Source organism: Trifolium pratense, linkage group LG4, assembly GCF_020283565.1.
Source record: "Trifolium pratense cultivar HEN17-A07 linkage group LG4, ARS_RC_1.1, whole genome shotgun sequence".
Classification (NCBI taxonomy): Eukaryota; Viridiplantae; Streptophyta; class Magnoliopsida; order Fabales; family Fabaceae; genus Trifolium; species Trifolium pratense.
The window spans coordinates 44585335-44602823 of record NC_060062.1 but is presented as its reverse complement, the minus strand read 5'-3'; the positions used below and the strand labels follow the sequence as shown (position 1 = coordinate 44602823).

Below are 17489 nucleotides of genomic sequence, written 5' to 3'. Positions count from 1 at the left end.
GCTGGCTCCTGCTGCCGATGAGGGTGCTGAGATTTCCAAGATGGTAAGTCGGGCTGACCTAGTCAAGGAGATCAAGAGGCAGCGTGGTCTGATGTTGGCGAGCATGATCCATGGATGGAAGAATGCGATCGCCCAACTTAGGGTTGTGAATGCCGAGCGTGACTTGATCACTGAAGGTATTCACAAACTCAAACGGGTTGAGAACGGGCAGATCATCATTCCCGAAGAGTACAGGGAAATGGAGCTTGAGGAGGAGAAGTTGGATGAGGAGGTGGTTGATGATGAGGACGAGGAGGATGAGGAAGTCGAAGAGGAGGTTGTCGGGGAGGAGAGGGCACCGGAGGGCAATCCAGAGGGTCATGATGAAAGCTCCTGATCCTCCCCGGTTTTCTATTTGGGCCTGCGCGCCAATGACTTGTACTTTATTCGTCTTTTTTGTTTCATGACAATTTACTTTTGGGGGCCTGCGTGCCCGGTTTTTGTAACATTCGGACAAATGGGTTTTTATGCCCGGTATTTATAACAATGATCGTTTTATTCATCCTGCTCGTCTATTCTATCTCCTCGTTTGTATGTTTAAATTATTGTTTTCGTTTTTGCTAAGTTATGCCTGCGTGGAATATGCATGTCTTTATGCTTGCTCGTTTTTAACTTAACAACTTTTTGGTTTTGATATTCGTATACTTGCTCGACATTGTTGTATGCCTGCTCGACAAAACCGTTTTTATATTTGTAAGTTTTTTGTTGCGAGCGCGTTTCGTCGAGGAGGTCGTCCTCGGATTTAACTTAGAAAGTTTAGGGAACTAACTAAGCGCCTAGAGTTGTTTTCTGAGGCTAATACGGACGCCGACACGTTGTTGTGCCCGCCCCCGCGGCTTGAACTTCCCATCGCGAGCTGGGCGTTAAGCCTTGGCACGAAGACGAGGAGCTTGTCTCAAAGGTCATCCTCGTCGGGGAGACGCTCTGCCCTTCCTGAGCCAGAGTATCTCCTTTTCAGTTATTTGGATCGAGCACGTGTGCCCGCGTGCTTTCCGTTGTCGAGGTGTCGGGCTCGTTGCTAGAGGATCCGAGCAGCCTTTTAGAAGTGTTTTTTACTTTGGCAATAACTTAGCTATAATATTGTTTTAATTTTTGGGCGTTCCAAGGTCGAGGAAGTTTCTTTCCTCGAAGATCCTCGAGATAATACGCGCCATTTTCTGTTTTGTCAATGACGCGATATGGTCCTTCCCAGTTGGCCGCCAATTTACCATCCTGGGAGTCCTTAGCATTTCGTCTTAAGACGAGGCTGCCCACTTCAAATTCTCTTTTGATGACTTTGACGTCATGTCGGGCAGCTATTTTTTGTTTAAGGGTGGCTTCCCGGAGGGATGCCCCCGTGCGGATCTCTTCGACGAGATCGAGCTCTTCACGGAGAGCTTCGTCGTTCATTTCTTCTTCGAGCGGTTGCTCGGTTCGGCGAGATGGCTCGCCCACCTCCACGGGGATGACTGCTTCTGTTCCATATACCATTCTAAATGGAGTCTCCCCGGTTGTGGAGTGTGGTGTTGTGCGATAGGCCCAAAGGACGCTTTCGAGCTCCTCGACCCATTTCTTTTTGTTCTGGTCCAATCTTCGACGTAGGCCGCGCAGGATTACTCTGTTGGCGGCCTCGGCTTGCCCGTTAGTTTGGGGATGTTCCACGGAAGTGAAATGTTGCTTAGTCCCCAGGGCAGCGAGGAAGTCTTGGAAACCTTTGTCCGTGAATTGTGTCCCGTTGTCCGTGACGACGGCCTGTGGTATCCCAAATCGGCAGAGTACGTCGCGTTTGAAGAAACGGAGTATCCTGAACGACGTTATGTCGGAGAGGGGTTCAGCCTCTACCCACTTGGTGAAATAGTCCACGGCGACTATCAGAAATTTATTTTGGTGGAGTCCCTTTGTGAAGGGGCCAAGTATGTCCATGCCCCACCAAGCGAAGGGCCATGGTGACGACAAAGATTTGAGTTCGTGGGGAGGAGCTAGGTGCATGTCCCCATGTCGTTGACATTTGTCGCATTTCTTCACATGGTCCTTTGCGTCTTGCTGCATGGTGGGCCAGTAGTATCCTGCTCGAAGAGCTTTCCTGGCCAGCGATCTTCCTCCCAGATGCTGGGCGTTGATTCCCTCGTGTACCTCGCGCAAGATATAGTCGACCGTTTCCTCGTCGACACATTTAAGGAGTGGGATTGAGAATCCTCTTCTATATAACTTTCCGTCGAGGACGACATATGCGCATGCTCGACGTCTAATTATTGCTGCCTCTTTCTGATCGTCAGGGAGGGTTCCATTCGCGAGGAAGTTGTACACGGGGGTCATCCAGCAATTTTGGTCGCCAATGACATTTATGTCGAGGACATTGCTCGCCTTCTCGATGCTTGGTCGGGGGAGTACTTCCTGAATGACGGATTTGTTTCCGCCTTTCTTTTTTGTGCTCGCCAGTTTGGACAGGATATCTGCCCGTTTGTTGTGCTCGCGTGGAACGTGTTGCACCTCCACGGATTCGAACTTAGTGATTTTTTCCTTCACTAATGCTAGATATTCAGAGAGATTATCATTTTTGGCTTGATATTCTCCCAATACTTGTGAGGCAACGAGTTGTGAATCTGTGAAAATTTTTACTTCTTTTGCCTCCATGTCCTCGGCCAACCGTAGCCGTGCTAGGAAGGCTTCGTATTCTGCTTGGTTATTTGATGTCGGGAAGGATAGTGCTAGGGAAACTTCGATGATGATCCCATTTTCGTTTTCCAGGATAATTCCTGCTCCTGCTCCCGTGGAGCTTGACGCTCCGTCAACGAATATTGTCCATTTGTCTGCCTCGCTTGTCGAGGAGGCTGGACTCGTCATTTCGGCCACAAAGTCTGCTAGAACTTGTGATTTTAGCGCTTTCCTGCTTTCGTAACGAATGTCGAATTCGGAAAGCTCGAGGGACCATTTGAGCATCCTGCCCGCCATGTCTGGTCGACCAAGCAATGATTTGATGGGTTGGTCGGTTCGTACTATGATTGTGTGTGCTAGGAAGTAGTGACGTAGTCTTCTTGCTGCGTTGATCAAGGCAAGGGCCACCTTCTCGATTTGTGTATATCTGAGTTCGGGCCCCTGGAGAGCCTTGCTTGTGAAGTACACTGGTTTTTGTCCTTGCGTTGTTTCACGGACAAGGGCTGCGCTGACGGCCTCAGATGCGACGGAGAGGTAGATGTATAACACTTCCTCGATATCCGGGCGCGAGAGGACTGGGGGTTCGGACAGGGCCTTCTTAAGATGTTGGAGGGCCTGCTCGCACTCGTCCGTCCATTCGAACACAGCTTCTTTCCTTAGTAATTTGAAAAGCGGTAATGCGTGTTGAGCAGATTTTGCTACGAAGCGAGACAATGAGGTCAGCATTCCGTTCAGGGTTTGTATGGATTTTTTGTTGCTCGGAGTTGGGAGCTCCGTAAAGGCACGACATTTGTCGGGGTTGGCTTCGATTCCTCGTTCTGTTAGGTAGAATCCGAGGAACTTTCCTGCTCGTACCCCGAAGGTGCACTTTTCTGGGTTGAATCGCATGTTGTGTTTTCTGGCCTGCTCGAAGACCTTACGTAAGTGGGCGGTATGGTCGATTTCCTCATGGGATTTTATGATCATGTCGTCCATGTAGACTTCGAGCATGTCGCCTATTTCTGCCCGGAATACTTTGTTCATCATCCGCTGGTATGTAGCACCAGCGTTTTTTAGACCGAAGGGCATTACGTTGTAGTAATAGTTGCCCGACTCGGTCATGAAAGCTGTTTTTCCCCTGTCGGCCACAGCCATTGGGATTTGGTTGTATCCTGAATATGCATCCATAAAAGACAATAATTTAAAGCCAGAAGAATTATCGACTAATTTATCAATGCAAGGTAAAGGATAGGAATCTTTAGGGCAAGCCCTATTGAGATCGGTATAGTCAACACACATGCGCCATTTTCCATTAGATTTTTTAACTAGTACAACGTTTGACAACCAGGTAGTGTATCTGGCTTCAGAAATAAAATTTGCCTCTAAGAGGTCTTTTACAGCTTTTTCAGCAGCCTCCGCTTTTTCGGGAGACTGCCTACGCCTACGTTGCACTACAGCACTAGCAAGTGGGTCGACAGTAAGTTGATGACAGGCGATGTTTGGATCCAGCCCGGGCATGTCGGCAGCGTGCCATGCGAACAAGTCAGCATTTTCTCTAAGGCAGGCTTTCAGCTGCTTCCTCGCCAACTCGGGGAGCCCCGTACCAATCTTGACTCCTTTTTCTGGATCCTCGCCAAACTGGACTATCTCAAAGTCTCCATCTGGAATGGGGCGATAATGCTCTTTGCTCGCCTCGTCGTCCTCCTTCTCCTCCTTCCTCAGCTTTTTCTCCTCCTTATGCTCTTTCTTGGAGGTGCGGCTGTCAAGATCAACAGAGCTCACACTTGGACCGGGCAGACTTTGTGGTGCTTCCGGGGATGGCTTTGGTGGTGTTTCCGAGGAAGGCTTTGGCTTCTTTGCTTCAGGAGCTTTGCCAATGAAGTTGTTGCCTTTGGATGCTGCGTCAAAGCACCTCCTCGCAGCTTCAATGTCCCCGTGCAGAGTAGCAACCTGCCCCTTATGAGTATAGTACTTCATCTTCAGGTGGGCAGTAGAAGGGACAGCAACCAGGTCTGCTATGGCCGTCCTGCCGATGATGCATTGGTAGAGGCAAGGGCAGTCCACGACCAAGAATTTCACCCTGATCGACTTAGCAGTCTCTTCGGAGCCAAAGGTGACGATCAGGTCGACATAACCCCAAGGCCTAGTAGTTGCTCCATTGAATCCTGTGAGATCTGAGCCCAAGTATGGGGTGAGGTGTGTCTCGTCCAGCTGTAAGGTCCTGAACAAACTGGCGTACGTAATGTCGCAGGAGCTCCCCGGATCGATGAGGACCCGACGAACGTCCATGTTGGCCATGTCTGCCCGGACGAGGAGGGGAATTTGGAAATTGGCTGTCCCGCCGGGCAGCTCTTCTCGATAGAAGGCTAAAGGCATTGATCGCCCTTTCGCCTTGTCCAGTGTTGCGTTCATATTCGAGGACGTGTTGATGAGATCCTCGAATTTTCTTTTTATTGATCCGACGGTGTGCTTGTCCATGTGACCGCCGGATATGACGAGTGAGTCTGTGAAGTAGTCCCCCGTGCTAAGCGTAGGACTAGTATGGGTGTCCCCAAAACCGCTGGGGATAGCAAAATCTTCTGGCCGGGAGACGCTCATAGCTATCTGCTTGGCGTTGTTCTTCCCGGCTGGTTGGGGAGGTATTTCCTCGACCGCGCGTGTCTCCGCGGCCTCTGGTCGAGGGTCGTTGTTTCTTTTCACGAACTGTCTTAGTTGTCCGTTTCTGATCATGATTTCAATAGCATCCTTCAGTTGGATGCAGTCGTCGGTCCTGTGACCATAACTTTTGTGGTATCTGCAATACCTATTTTTGTCTTGGCCGGGCTTCAAGGGGGTTGGCTTTGGTTGCTTCACATTTGCTCTGTCGAACTCAGAGATGTGAACCTCAGCGAATATCTCTCCCCGTGATTTGACGAGGGGGGTGTAGGTGGCGAATGTGCTTGGAGGGCCACGAGGCTCTCGTCTTTCGCCCCTCCTTCTGTCTCTACCCCTCTCGCCACCCCTGTCGCCGCCTCTATCGCTTCTGAAATTCTGGTATCACTAGAATGATGTTGCCTAAGATGTCCCAACAACTACTTTATGATTAATGTTGTTTCTTTTGTTGGCACATCTTATATAACATATAAAAACTGACAGAAAATAAATAAATGACACAAGTAATTGTTAACCCAGTTCAGCCAACTGCCTACTCTGGGGGATACCAATCCAGGAAGGAAATCCACTAATAGCTCTAGTTACTAAGACCTCCAGCAAACCCTAGGATTTACGCCTTACACTAAGACCTCCAGCAAACCCCTGGTTTACGCCTTATAACCTCGACACTACTCATGCAACTTCTGCCTAGGAACTCCTAGACATGAGATCCCATCTCACTTCCACTCACACAACACAACCTGTGTTGATTATACAATGTTAAGAATGATGTGGCGACAACTTGTCAAGACAACACTTCACTTTTGCTTAAAAGCTTCAAGTGAATCACACATGGTAAACTCCGTACTTCAAAGCTTAGGAGTAACCTTAAAATAACAAACTTACTTCTTAACTCGTGTTATAGAATCCACAAGCAAGAATTACAATCAAACAATAAAACACTCAACAAAGACTCAATAAAGACTCAATATGTGTAACTAATATTTTTCAATGAGATATGTATTCTTGAGCTTGGTCTTCGTATATATAATGATCTAGCACGCTCCTCTTTCTTCATTACTGATAGGACGCTCCTTGTAGCTCATAAAAGGTGATCTGATTCTCTTTTGATCTTCATCAAGAATGTATAGAAACTTTCCAAAAGTGTTTAAGGACTTTATAGGATAATTGTGATCATACCGTTGTACCATTAAGTCTTATCTTATCCTTAAAATTCCTGATCAGATCAAATCTCCATTGAGCGTGCTCTTTAAGTGGATTTCCATAAATAGCAGATGCTCTCATAAATGCGCGAGATTTCCTTGAATAAATATGATGTTGTAACATGTTTTCCAACATCTTGTTAGTATATTTGTTTTAGCAAAATTAAGCCAATTCAAATATCCAACAATCTCCCCCTTTGGCAATTTTTGGCTAAAACAATTTCAGGCCATTACCTTTGAGAGATATAAAAAGCGCAATCCTTCAAATCACCATGGTCACACAAAAGAAGGAATGTTAGAGCATCATTTAAACACAATTTTACATAGGTGAAAAAAAATATGCATCAGAGGCAGCAGCAGCGGAGGTATCATCAAATTGCCTCGAGCAAAATAAAAACGTGGTATCAGAGCAAAACATATATCATATGTCATATGTCATCAAAGTTGTTGTGACATATGGGAGCACATCTTCTAGCACCTGTTCGTCCAATCAGGGCAGCATCCATTCAGTAGCAAACTCCCCCTGACTTTATCAGCTTGTGCATCATCTCAGGGTAAAAAAAAATTTTACTCCCCCTGAATACTTGCTTACTGCTACTTAAAAACATGTCATAACAAAAGACACAACAGCATGTAGCAGAAACAAACAAACCAAAATGCTACTCCCCCTTTTTAGCCACAAAATGTGCCAAAACAGGAAAGTAAAAGTATCAAAGTGCAGAATTTAAAGTACAGACCATGCACTCAGAAGGTGCTAAAATCCAAAACACCCATAAACCAAATAACAAAGTGCAGTAAAACATTAAACAGATTACAAAATCATTCATCATCACTACTGTCAGAGGCTTCATCCTCATCTGTAGCAGTAGCATAACCTTCATCCTCATCTGCATTGTTTTGATCACCTGTAGCAGCCACATTTGCACTAGCTTTGACAGGTACCTCATCAGCTTCCAATCCTTCAATCATCTTTAAAAACACTTTCTTCCTTTCCTCAAGCTCAGCCTGCTGTTTATCAATGTTCTGACATTGAACTTTCAAACCAGCAATAATCTCCCTTTTGGTCATAACACCAGCTCCAGCAGCAGATGTCCCAACATGGTCAGTAACATTGTGATTACCAAAGAGCTTATGATGAAAAGTAAAACCAGATTCCCTTTTCTTAGGTGTGTCAGTCACAGCCTTGATGTCTGCGTATTGGGCCAAGATAATTCCACACAGCAAAGATGGAAATGCTATTGGCATCTTCACAGCTGTTGATCTAATATGCTTAATGGTTTGATCAAAAATAAAGGTTCCATAGTCATAGTCAAACTTGGTTCCTACAGCATATATAAATCTACCCAGGTTTGTAGCAACATTGGTTGCATGCTTGGTTGGCACCCAATTTGTTGACCCTATCCTATTGAGGATGGCATATTTGACATTTAATTTGCTCGTGGGTATTAGCTTCTTTGTAGGCCAGACCTTAACCTTACCACCAGTTATCTCAGCACTCACAACATCATTAGCAACTTCTAACTCAGTCTTAGGTTCTACAGACCTACCTAAGTAATTATTAATCACAACAGGGGAGAAATTGATACATTTACCTCTGACAAAAACTTTGTGGTAGTCCTTGCTCAGTGGGTTATCACATTCTTCAGGGATGTTCACCAGAAATTCTTTCACAAGCAGCTCATAACATGGACTGAAATCACAGACTGTCTTCATCAGGCCAGCTTCCTTGATGTATTCAAAGATGTCTTGACATTTGAGAGCATCTTTGGACAGTTCCCTTTCAACAGCCAATCTCCTTTGGTAAATGTAGTCCCATCTCAGTGCAAAGGCAGCACGATGGAAGGAGATGTTATCACATGGGGCTTCTTCAACACCTTGTGGAGCCTTCTTCACAGTAGTCTTCTTAGGATTGGCAGAGGAGATGTTAACAACATCTTCAGCAACATCATAGTCTGAGTCACTAGATGACTCCTTCTTTCTCTTCAGAGTTTCCTTCTTCTTGCCAGGAGGGAAGAGGACTTTGCTCCAACCTTTGACTGGTCCAACACCTTTTGTTTTCACTCTAGGTGCAGGAGTTTTGCTTGCAGTGGCCACAGCCTTCCCTGTACAGCTTCTCAATCTCTTTGTTATACCACCAGTTGATTTTTCAGCAGTCTTGGTGGTGACATAATCATCAACATCAACAACATCTTTCTCTTTTTCTTTCTCAGGTTCTGCAGGCTTGTCAGCTTCAACCTCTTGCTCATCTGTAGGGATGGACTGGTTACTTTCTTCAGATTGAGTGTCCCCTTCATTATCAGAAGTATCCTCATCAGCAGTTCTAGTTTCTTCATCTGTGGACTCAGATGTTGTGGCAGTTGTCTCAACATCTTTTTCAGCAGCAGTTTCCTTCACAGGTTCTTTCTCAGCAGTCCCATCATCTTCATTCTCATTCAAGGATGTCTCAACATCGTTCATGACAACCTCTTCAGTAACAACAGGGGTTGATTTTTCAGCCACCATTTCAGCAATTGTTGGTGATTTATTAGCAGTTTCTTTTTCAACCTCTGTAGGAGTGTCTTCCATCTCAGTATCAACAGGCATATTATCCAGATCTCTCTTCTCAGCATCAGATCCCAAATTATCTTGATTAGGGTTACCAGCAATTGAAATAAGTGTCTCAACAACTTCAGACACAGGTTTAGGGTTCTGAGACGCTACTTCAGTTGTTTTCTCGGATGTGTTAACATTCGATTCAAAAACCAAATCGGACATAGACAGAGCAAACTTAGACTTGTAGTCTCTTCTCTTTCTTTTAGAACTTCCTTTACTAGATTTAGTAATTTTAGCAGTAGAAGGAGAGATATCATCACCTACCTCAGAAGTTCCCTTCTTCACAACAGTTTTTCCTTTTCCTTGCTTCTCAGCGTCATTGGATTGAGCTTTGGGTTTGGATGTATGAACAACTGTAACGGGGACTGCGTCCTTGATAATCTTTGAGGGATCGATTTTTGTCTTTGATCGAGTAGACCGTCCGGTTTTAGTGGTTTGTGAAGATTCAGACATGTTTTGATAGTTTTTGAAGGTTGAGAAGATGGATAGATGGAGTTTGATGAGCAAAGTGAGAGAATAGGGTTTGCAGACAAAGGTTAGAATTTGGAAGAAAAACAATTGAATGCGTGTGATGATGTATTTAAGGGAAGTTTGTAATGATTTCCCTAAATTAGCGTGCATTGATTGATGGGAGAGAAAACGGTTTCCTTTTGCACGCCACAACTGCTGTAACTGCTATGCTTCTTCATGCAGGCAAATTCCCAATTTGCCCCTTAAAAATTCAAATTGATTAGCATCAAGCGCCTTTGTAAAAATGTCAGCTAGCTGTTCACTTGTACCAATGTGCTTGAGTTCCACACAATTTTCTTCAACAAGGTCTCTGATGAAATGGTGCCTGATGTCTATGTGTTTGGTTCTTGAGTGTTGAACTGGATTTTTTGATATATTGATTGCACTCAAGTTGTCGCAATATAATGTCATGACATCTTGGTTGACATTATATTCTTTCAGCATCTGTTTCATCCACATTAGCTGGGAACAACTGCTACCTGCAGCTATGTATTCAGCCTCTGCAGTGGATAAAGACACACAATTCTGCTTCTTGCTGAACCAAGAGATCAAGTTGTCACCCAAAAAGAAGCATCCTCCTGAAGTGCTCTTTCTATCATCAGCACTTCCAGCCCAATCTGCATCACAATACCCTATCAAAGTTGAGTTCTTGGTCTGGGAATACAGAATCCCATAATTACTGGTGCCCTTTATATACTTCAGAATCCTTTTGACTTGCACAAGATGGCTCATCTTTGGCTTGGCTTGATATCTTGCACAAACACCAACAGCAAAGGTGATGTCTGGTCTACTAGCTGTAAGATACAAGAGGCTGCCAATCATGCTCCTGTATAGGCTTTGGTCAACATCAATGTCATTCTCATCTTTGGTTAGCTTCAGATGTGTAGCAGCTGGAGTTCTCTTGTGTGCTGCAGTGTCCATTCCAAACTTCTTGATCATATTCTTCGCATACTTGCTTTGAGAAACAAATATGGTGTCTTCCATTTGTTTGACTTGCAGACCAAGGAAATATGTCAGCTCACCTACCAAACTCATTTCAAACTCTGATTGCATTTGTTGTACAAAATGTTGCACCATCTTGTCAGACATTCCACCAAATACTATGTCATCAACATAAATCTGGGCAATCATCAGCTTCTCTTCTTGTTCTTTGACAAACAAGGTTTTGTCGTGGCCTCCTTTTCTGTACCCTTGACTAACAAGAAAATTTGTCAGCCTTTCATACCAAGCCCTTGGAGCTTGTTTTAATCCATAAAGCGCCTTCTTCAGCTTGTACACATGATCAGGATTAGTAGGATCTACAAAACCTTTTGGCTGCTCCACATAGACTTCTTCATGTAAGTACCCATTAAGAAAGGCACTTTTGACATCCATTTGGTACAGCTTAAATTTGAAAATGCATGCTATACCAAGGAGTAGCCTAATAGATTCTAGTCTTGCTACAGGCGCAAATGTTTCATCAAAATCAAGTCCTTCAACCTGAGTGTACCCTTGAGCCACTAATCTTGCCTTGTTTCTTGTTACAACACCATTTTCATCTGACTTGTTCTTGAACACCCATTTTGTGCCTATAACATTAACACCATTGGGTCTAGGAACAAGATCCCACACATCACTTCTTCTAAACTGAGTTAATTCATCTTGCATGGCTTCTATCCAGAACTCATCAGTGAGAGCCTCTTTTACATTTTTAGGCTCAACCTTTGAGACAAAACATGAATTAGTAACCACTTCATTTGTCCTTCTTGTAGCAATTCCCTGGTTAGGATTTCCTATGATGAGATCCTTGGGATGGTTCTTCTGTATTCTTATTGAAGGAACTTTACTCACAGGGCGAGGTGTAGGAATGGTTGATTCATCATCTGAATCTGATTCCTTCTCTGCTACAGCTTCTTCAGATGTTGGCAAAGTTGTTGCAACATCATCTTCAGTATCAGATGTTTTAGCAGATGTCAAATCATCTATCACAACATTGATAGATTCTACTATTACCTTAGTTCTCTGGTTGTAAACTCTGTAGGCCCTGCTGTTTGTTGAGTATCCAAGAAACAATCCTTCTTCACTTTTAGGATCCATTTTTCTTCTGTGCTCTCTATCAGATAGGATATAGCACTTACTTCCAAACACATGAAAGTGTTTGACAGTTGGTTTTCTGCCTTTCCACAGTTCATATAGTGTAGTAGAAGTTCCAGTTCTGAGTGTGACACGATTGTGAATATAACAAGCAGTATGCATAGCCTCAGCCCAGAATTGATATGGAAGATGTTTTGCATGCAACATCACTCTGGCTGACTCTTGTATTGTCCTGTTCTTCCTCTCAACAACACCATTTTGTTGAGGTGTGATTGGAGCTGAGAATTCATGCTTGATTCCTTCAGAAATGCAGAATTCAAGAAAGCTTGCATTCTCAAACTCTTTACCATGATCACTTCGTATCCTAACAATAGCAGAGTTCTTTTCTCTTTGGAGTTGAAGACAAAGTTCTTTGAATGCATCAAAACTTTCAGATTTGTCTTTTAGAAATTCAATCCATGTGAACCTTGAAAAGTCATCTACCATGACAAACGCGTACCTTTTTCCTCCAAGGCTCTCCACTTGCATTGGCCCCATCAGGTCTATGTGCAATAATTCTAGTACCCTTGTTGTGGTAAGATGTTGCAACTTTGGATGCGACATCTTTGTCTGCTTTCCTATTTGACATTCTCCACATATACTTCCTTCCTCTATTTTGAGCTTTGGAAGTCCTCTGATTGCCTCTTTAGCTATTGCCTTTTTCATGCCTTTGAGGTGTAGATGGCCAAGTTTTTGATGCCATAATTTTACCTCATCTTCTTTGCTAATAAGACATGTGGATACATCTTCTTCTTTAGGGATCCAGAGATAACAGTTGTCTCTAGACCTTACTCCTTTCATCAACAGCTCTCCTTGCTCGTTTGTAACTAGGCATTCAGCTTTTGTGAAGTTAACTTTCATGCCTTGATCACAAAGTTGGCTTATGCTGATTAGATTAGCTTTAAGCCCTTTTACAAGCAGCACATTATCAAGCTTTGGTAAGCCATGGTTTGCAAGTTTACCAACTCCCTTGATCTCTCCTTTGGCTCCATCTCCAAAGGTTACAAAACTGGTAGCATATGACTTCAGGTCTTCAAGATAGTGTTCAACACCTGTCATGTGTCTAGAACAGCCACTATCAAAGTACCAGGTTTCTCTTGAAGAAGCTCTCAAGGATGTATGAGCTATTAGACCTGTGGTCTTCTTCTTTTCTCTCCATTCCTGTCTTGTTGTAACATTAGGAAAGACAGGAGTATAGAATTCTTGATGAACTCTCCTTGGATATCCGTGCAGCCTATAGCAGAAAGGCCTAATGTGTCCTTTCCTACCACAATGATGACATGTCCAGTTATAGAACCTGGACATAGAATGTCCCATCAGATGTTGCGACAATCCTCCTGACACAAACGTACTGCTGATTGGAGTATGTATAGTAGCATTGTTGAACTTCATCTGCTGTTTTACTCTTTCATGTTCAAAACCAATGGGCTTAGGTTTCCCATAGTTTTGTCTCTGTAGCATTTCCTCAAAGGCATCAGTACCTTTGGTCATCATTTTAGCCACTTTAGTGACTTGATCCAAATCAGCATTTAATTTGGTTACTTCTTCATTCTGTTCAGCAACTTTACATAGGAGGTTAGATTTCTCCATTTCCAGCTGTTGAATTTGACTACTCTGATCTTCAACCTTAGCATTGAGATTATCAATGTTTATGAGTAAGTCATTTTTCTCAGCTTGTAATTTACCATTGATCTTCTTTTGTTTCTCTAATGCTTTGCAAACTTCTATACTTCTAGTATGAAGATCTTTATAAGTAGCAGCTAGTTCCTCATATGTTACTTCCTCATCACATGATTCTGAGTCAGATTCACAAACTCCTGTTAAAGCATTAACAAATTTGGCAGATTCTTCCTCCTCTGAATCTGTATCAGACCATGAAACCACAAGACTTTTCTTTTGCCTTTTTAGAAAGGTTGGACATTCAGGTCTGATATGTCCAAAACCTTCACATTCATGGCATTTTACTCCTCTTTCATCTTCATTTGTCTTTTTCTGAAAGCTGGACTGTTTGTTGTTGTTGAGTCGACCATTTGGCTTGTGCCTTTGATCCACTTTCTTCATCAACTTGTTGAACTGTCTTCCAAGCATAGCCATAGATTCAGCTAAGCTTTCTTCACCTTCAGATTCAATTTGTAAGTCATCAGTAGCACTTTTTGAAGCAAAGGCTAGATTCTTATCTTTCTTTTCATTTCTCCTGTTTAGGCCAAGTTCATAGGTCTGAAGCGATCCTATGAGTTCATCTAAATTTAGACTTGAAAGATCATGAGCCTCCTCAATAGCTGTCACCTTCATATCAAATCTTTTAGGCAAAGATCTGAGTATTTTTCCAACTAGCTCCTCATCTGAGATAGGTTTTCCAAGTGCATCAAACGAATTTGCAAAATCAAGCACATTCATCTGAAAGTCATGAATGGTTTCTTCCTCCTTCATTCTGAGATTCTCAAAATTGGTTTTGAGCATCTGAAGTTTAGATAGCTTAACTTTTGATGTTCCTTCATGAGCTTTTCTCAGAACTTCCCAGGCATGCTTAGCAGTAATGCATCTCTTAACAAGCCTGAACATGTTTGCATCCACACCATTAAAAATAGCATACAAGGCTTTGGAGTTGCCAAGTGCCAGATCATCCTCATCTTTAGTCCATTCATCATTTGGTTTCTTGACATCAGTTTTATTGCCATCTTTGTCAAGAACCATTGGTGGTTCCCATCCACGTAACACAGCCTTCCATGTCCTGCTGTCAATTGATTTTATGAAAGCCTCCATTTTAGATTTCCAATAATCATAGTTCTCAGGACCTGTCAGTAAGGGGGGTTTAGACACTGACCCTCCTTCTTTATCCATTGTACCAGAAAGTACTCTCCCTGGAGCTCACCCAAAATAACAGAACAGGGTGCCTGCTCTGATGCCAATTGAAATTCTGGTATCACTAGAATGATGTTGCCTAAGATGTCCCAACAACTACTTTATGATTAATGTTGTTTCTTTTGTTGGCACATCTTATATAACATATAAAAACTGACAGAAAATAAATAAATGACACAAGTAATTGTTAACCCAGTTCAGCCAACTGCCTACTCTGGGGGATACCAATCCAGGAAGGAAATCCACTAATAGCTCTAGTTACTAAGACCTCCAGCAAACCCTAGGATTTACGCCTTACACTAAGACCTCCAGCAAACCCCTGGTTTACGCCTTATAACCTCGACACTACTCATGCAACTTCTGCCTAGGAACTCCTAGACATGAGATCCCATCTCACTTCCACTCACACAACACAACCTGTGTTGATTATACAATGTTAAGAATGATGTGGCGACAACTTGTCAAGACAACACTTCACTTTTGCTTAAAAGCTTCAAGTGAATCACACATGGTAAACTCCGTACTTCAAAGCTTAGGAGTAACCTTAAAATAACAAACTTACTTCTTAACTCGTGTTATAGAATCCACAAGCAAGAATTACAATCAAACAATAAAACACTCAACAAAGACTCAATAAAGACTCAATATGTGTAACTAATATTTTTCAATGAGATATGTATTCTTGAGCTTGGTCTTCGTATATATAATGATCTAGCACGCTCCTCTTTCTTCATTACTGATAGGACGCTCCTTGTAGCTCATAAAAGGTGATCTGATTCTCTTTTGATCTTCATCAAGAATGTATAGAAACTTTCCAAAAGTGTTTAAGGACTTTATAGGATAATTGTGATCATACCGTTGTACCATTAAGTCTTATCTTATCCTTAAAATTCCTGATCAGATCAAATCTCCATTGAGCGTGCTCTTTAAGTGGATTTCCATAAATAGCAGATGCTCTCATAAATGCGCGAGATTTCCTTGAATAAATATGATGTTGTAACATGTTTTCCAACATCTTGTTAGTATATTTGTTTTAGCAAAATTAAGCCAATTCAAATATCCAACAGCTTCCCTTGTCGCCACCCCTGTCATCGTTCCTATGGGAGGACTCGCGGGCAGGGTGGCTGCTTCCAGGTCGGGCAAGGCGGGCGACATCAGCTGCCTGGACTTCCTCGTAATCAATGTACTTTTGAGCTTTTAGGAGGAGGTCGTCCCAGGTGGGTGGCTTTTCTATGCCCACAGCTTTGGCAAAATCGCTGCCCGGGCGAAGGCCCCTCTGCAGCAAGTATTTTTTCATGTCGTCGGTCGTTTCGACCTGCACAGCCTCTTTGTTGAATCTCTCGACGAAGTTGCGGAGAGTTTCGTCTTCAGCTTGGTATATGGCCTCCAAGGCATGCACAGTCTTTGGGTGCTTGCGGGAAGCAGTGAAGTGTCTGCAAAACTGTTCAGTAAGATCCCTCCATGAATGGATGGATTGAGGGGGCAGGCTTTGGTACCATGCCATTGCTCCCTTCCTCAGCGTGGTTGGGAACAGTCTGCACCTAATGGCCCCGCTAATGTTTCTGAAATCCAGGTTAGCGTTGACATTAGCTATGTGGTCGTCGGGGTCGGTCAAACCATCGTACGCGGGGAGCGTAGGAGGTCTCTCGAAGCCCTTTGGGACACGCTTCCTCAGAATGTCTGCGGTCAGGGGGCATCGGGGATCACCCTCGTCGCTCCCGTTAGGAGAATGGTCCTCGGAAGACCGGGGGGAATAGTCGCCGGGCATGGGCGTTGGACTGCGAGATTTGCGAGGACGGTAGCTGCCCGACGTGCCATGCTTGGCCACGTTCGCCAACCCTTGAGGTGAATGGCGGCGCGGAGCTTCGTGTTCTCCTGAGCAAAACTCAAGTTTAAAGACTAAAGTAAAACTTTTTTTTTTATTTTAAGAGATAACAAAGCATGATACAACGTCATAAGCAATCAACACATTCTAAGATTCAAGCTCAAACCATGGATTGTATTTCAAAGATTGGCATAACTCTTGTATATCAACTGTCAATGATAATCAAGCGTGTGTGTGTACTGCCTATTACTGTCAACCAAAGTCATGACATGATCCTTCTCAAAAACTACACAGTCAGGATACTAAGCTACCTTTTCTTTCCTACAACTCAGAGTTTGAGTTTAGATTTCAGCTTGAGGGGAAGCTATTCTTTTCTTGTTCTCACAGGCTTTTTGATTTTTATACGCAGGGATACCACTTAAGTTCATTTTAGTTATGCTTTAGGTGCTACTCTACCTTTTCACCTGACGGGATCTCACTTGTAATGAGTCCAACCTGTTACTCCGAATAGAGCACCCTACACAGCATTTGTTCCTCCAGTTTTAGGCACAGGAACTCAACATATTCATTATTGTTGTTCCAGTTTCGGGCACAAGAACTTATTCTATAATTAATTTTTTAAATTTTTTATTGTGTAGTATCCCATCATTTAATCTAGCCATGATCCTACAATCAAGTAATCCAGTTTTCCCCCAAACTTAGTCCTAATCATACCTCTTTATCGTATTCTATACTCAAACAACTTAGCTGATGACTGTGTATTTTAAAGATTTATCAAGCCACTACTAAGTTTGCAAGTTTTTCAGCAATTGTGCATTAAGGTGCAAAGATCATCATATCAAGTATGAAAACGAGAATTTCCAAAAATTTCACCAATCCTACAGCTATATTGCTCTAGTCCTAAAACATGTAACTACTCATAACACTTGCATGCATGCTAAATTTATTTTTATTTTATTATTACTATTTTTTTTTAATTGACAGAAAAATAAAATAACTAAATATTCCCCCCACACTTAAAACATACATTGTCCGCAATGTATAACAATAAGCATAAAGTGAGAAAAGGAAGGAACACACCC

At 43.1% G+C, this 17489-nt stretch overlaps 1 protein-coding gene across 1 annotated transcript; it reads right to left on the bottom strand.

The window, feature by feature from the left end:
- Nucleotides 1-15624: 15624 nt before the first annotated feature.
- On the bottom strand, nucleotides 15625-16350 carry LOC123922737. The gene has a single exon (XM_045975432.1). It carries the CDS (start codon nucleotides 16348-16350, stop codon nucleotides 15625-15627), a length of 726 nt encoding a protein of 241 aa, XP_045831388.1.
- Between the last annotated feature and the right edge of the window lie 1139 nt (nucleotides 16351-17489).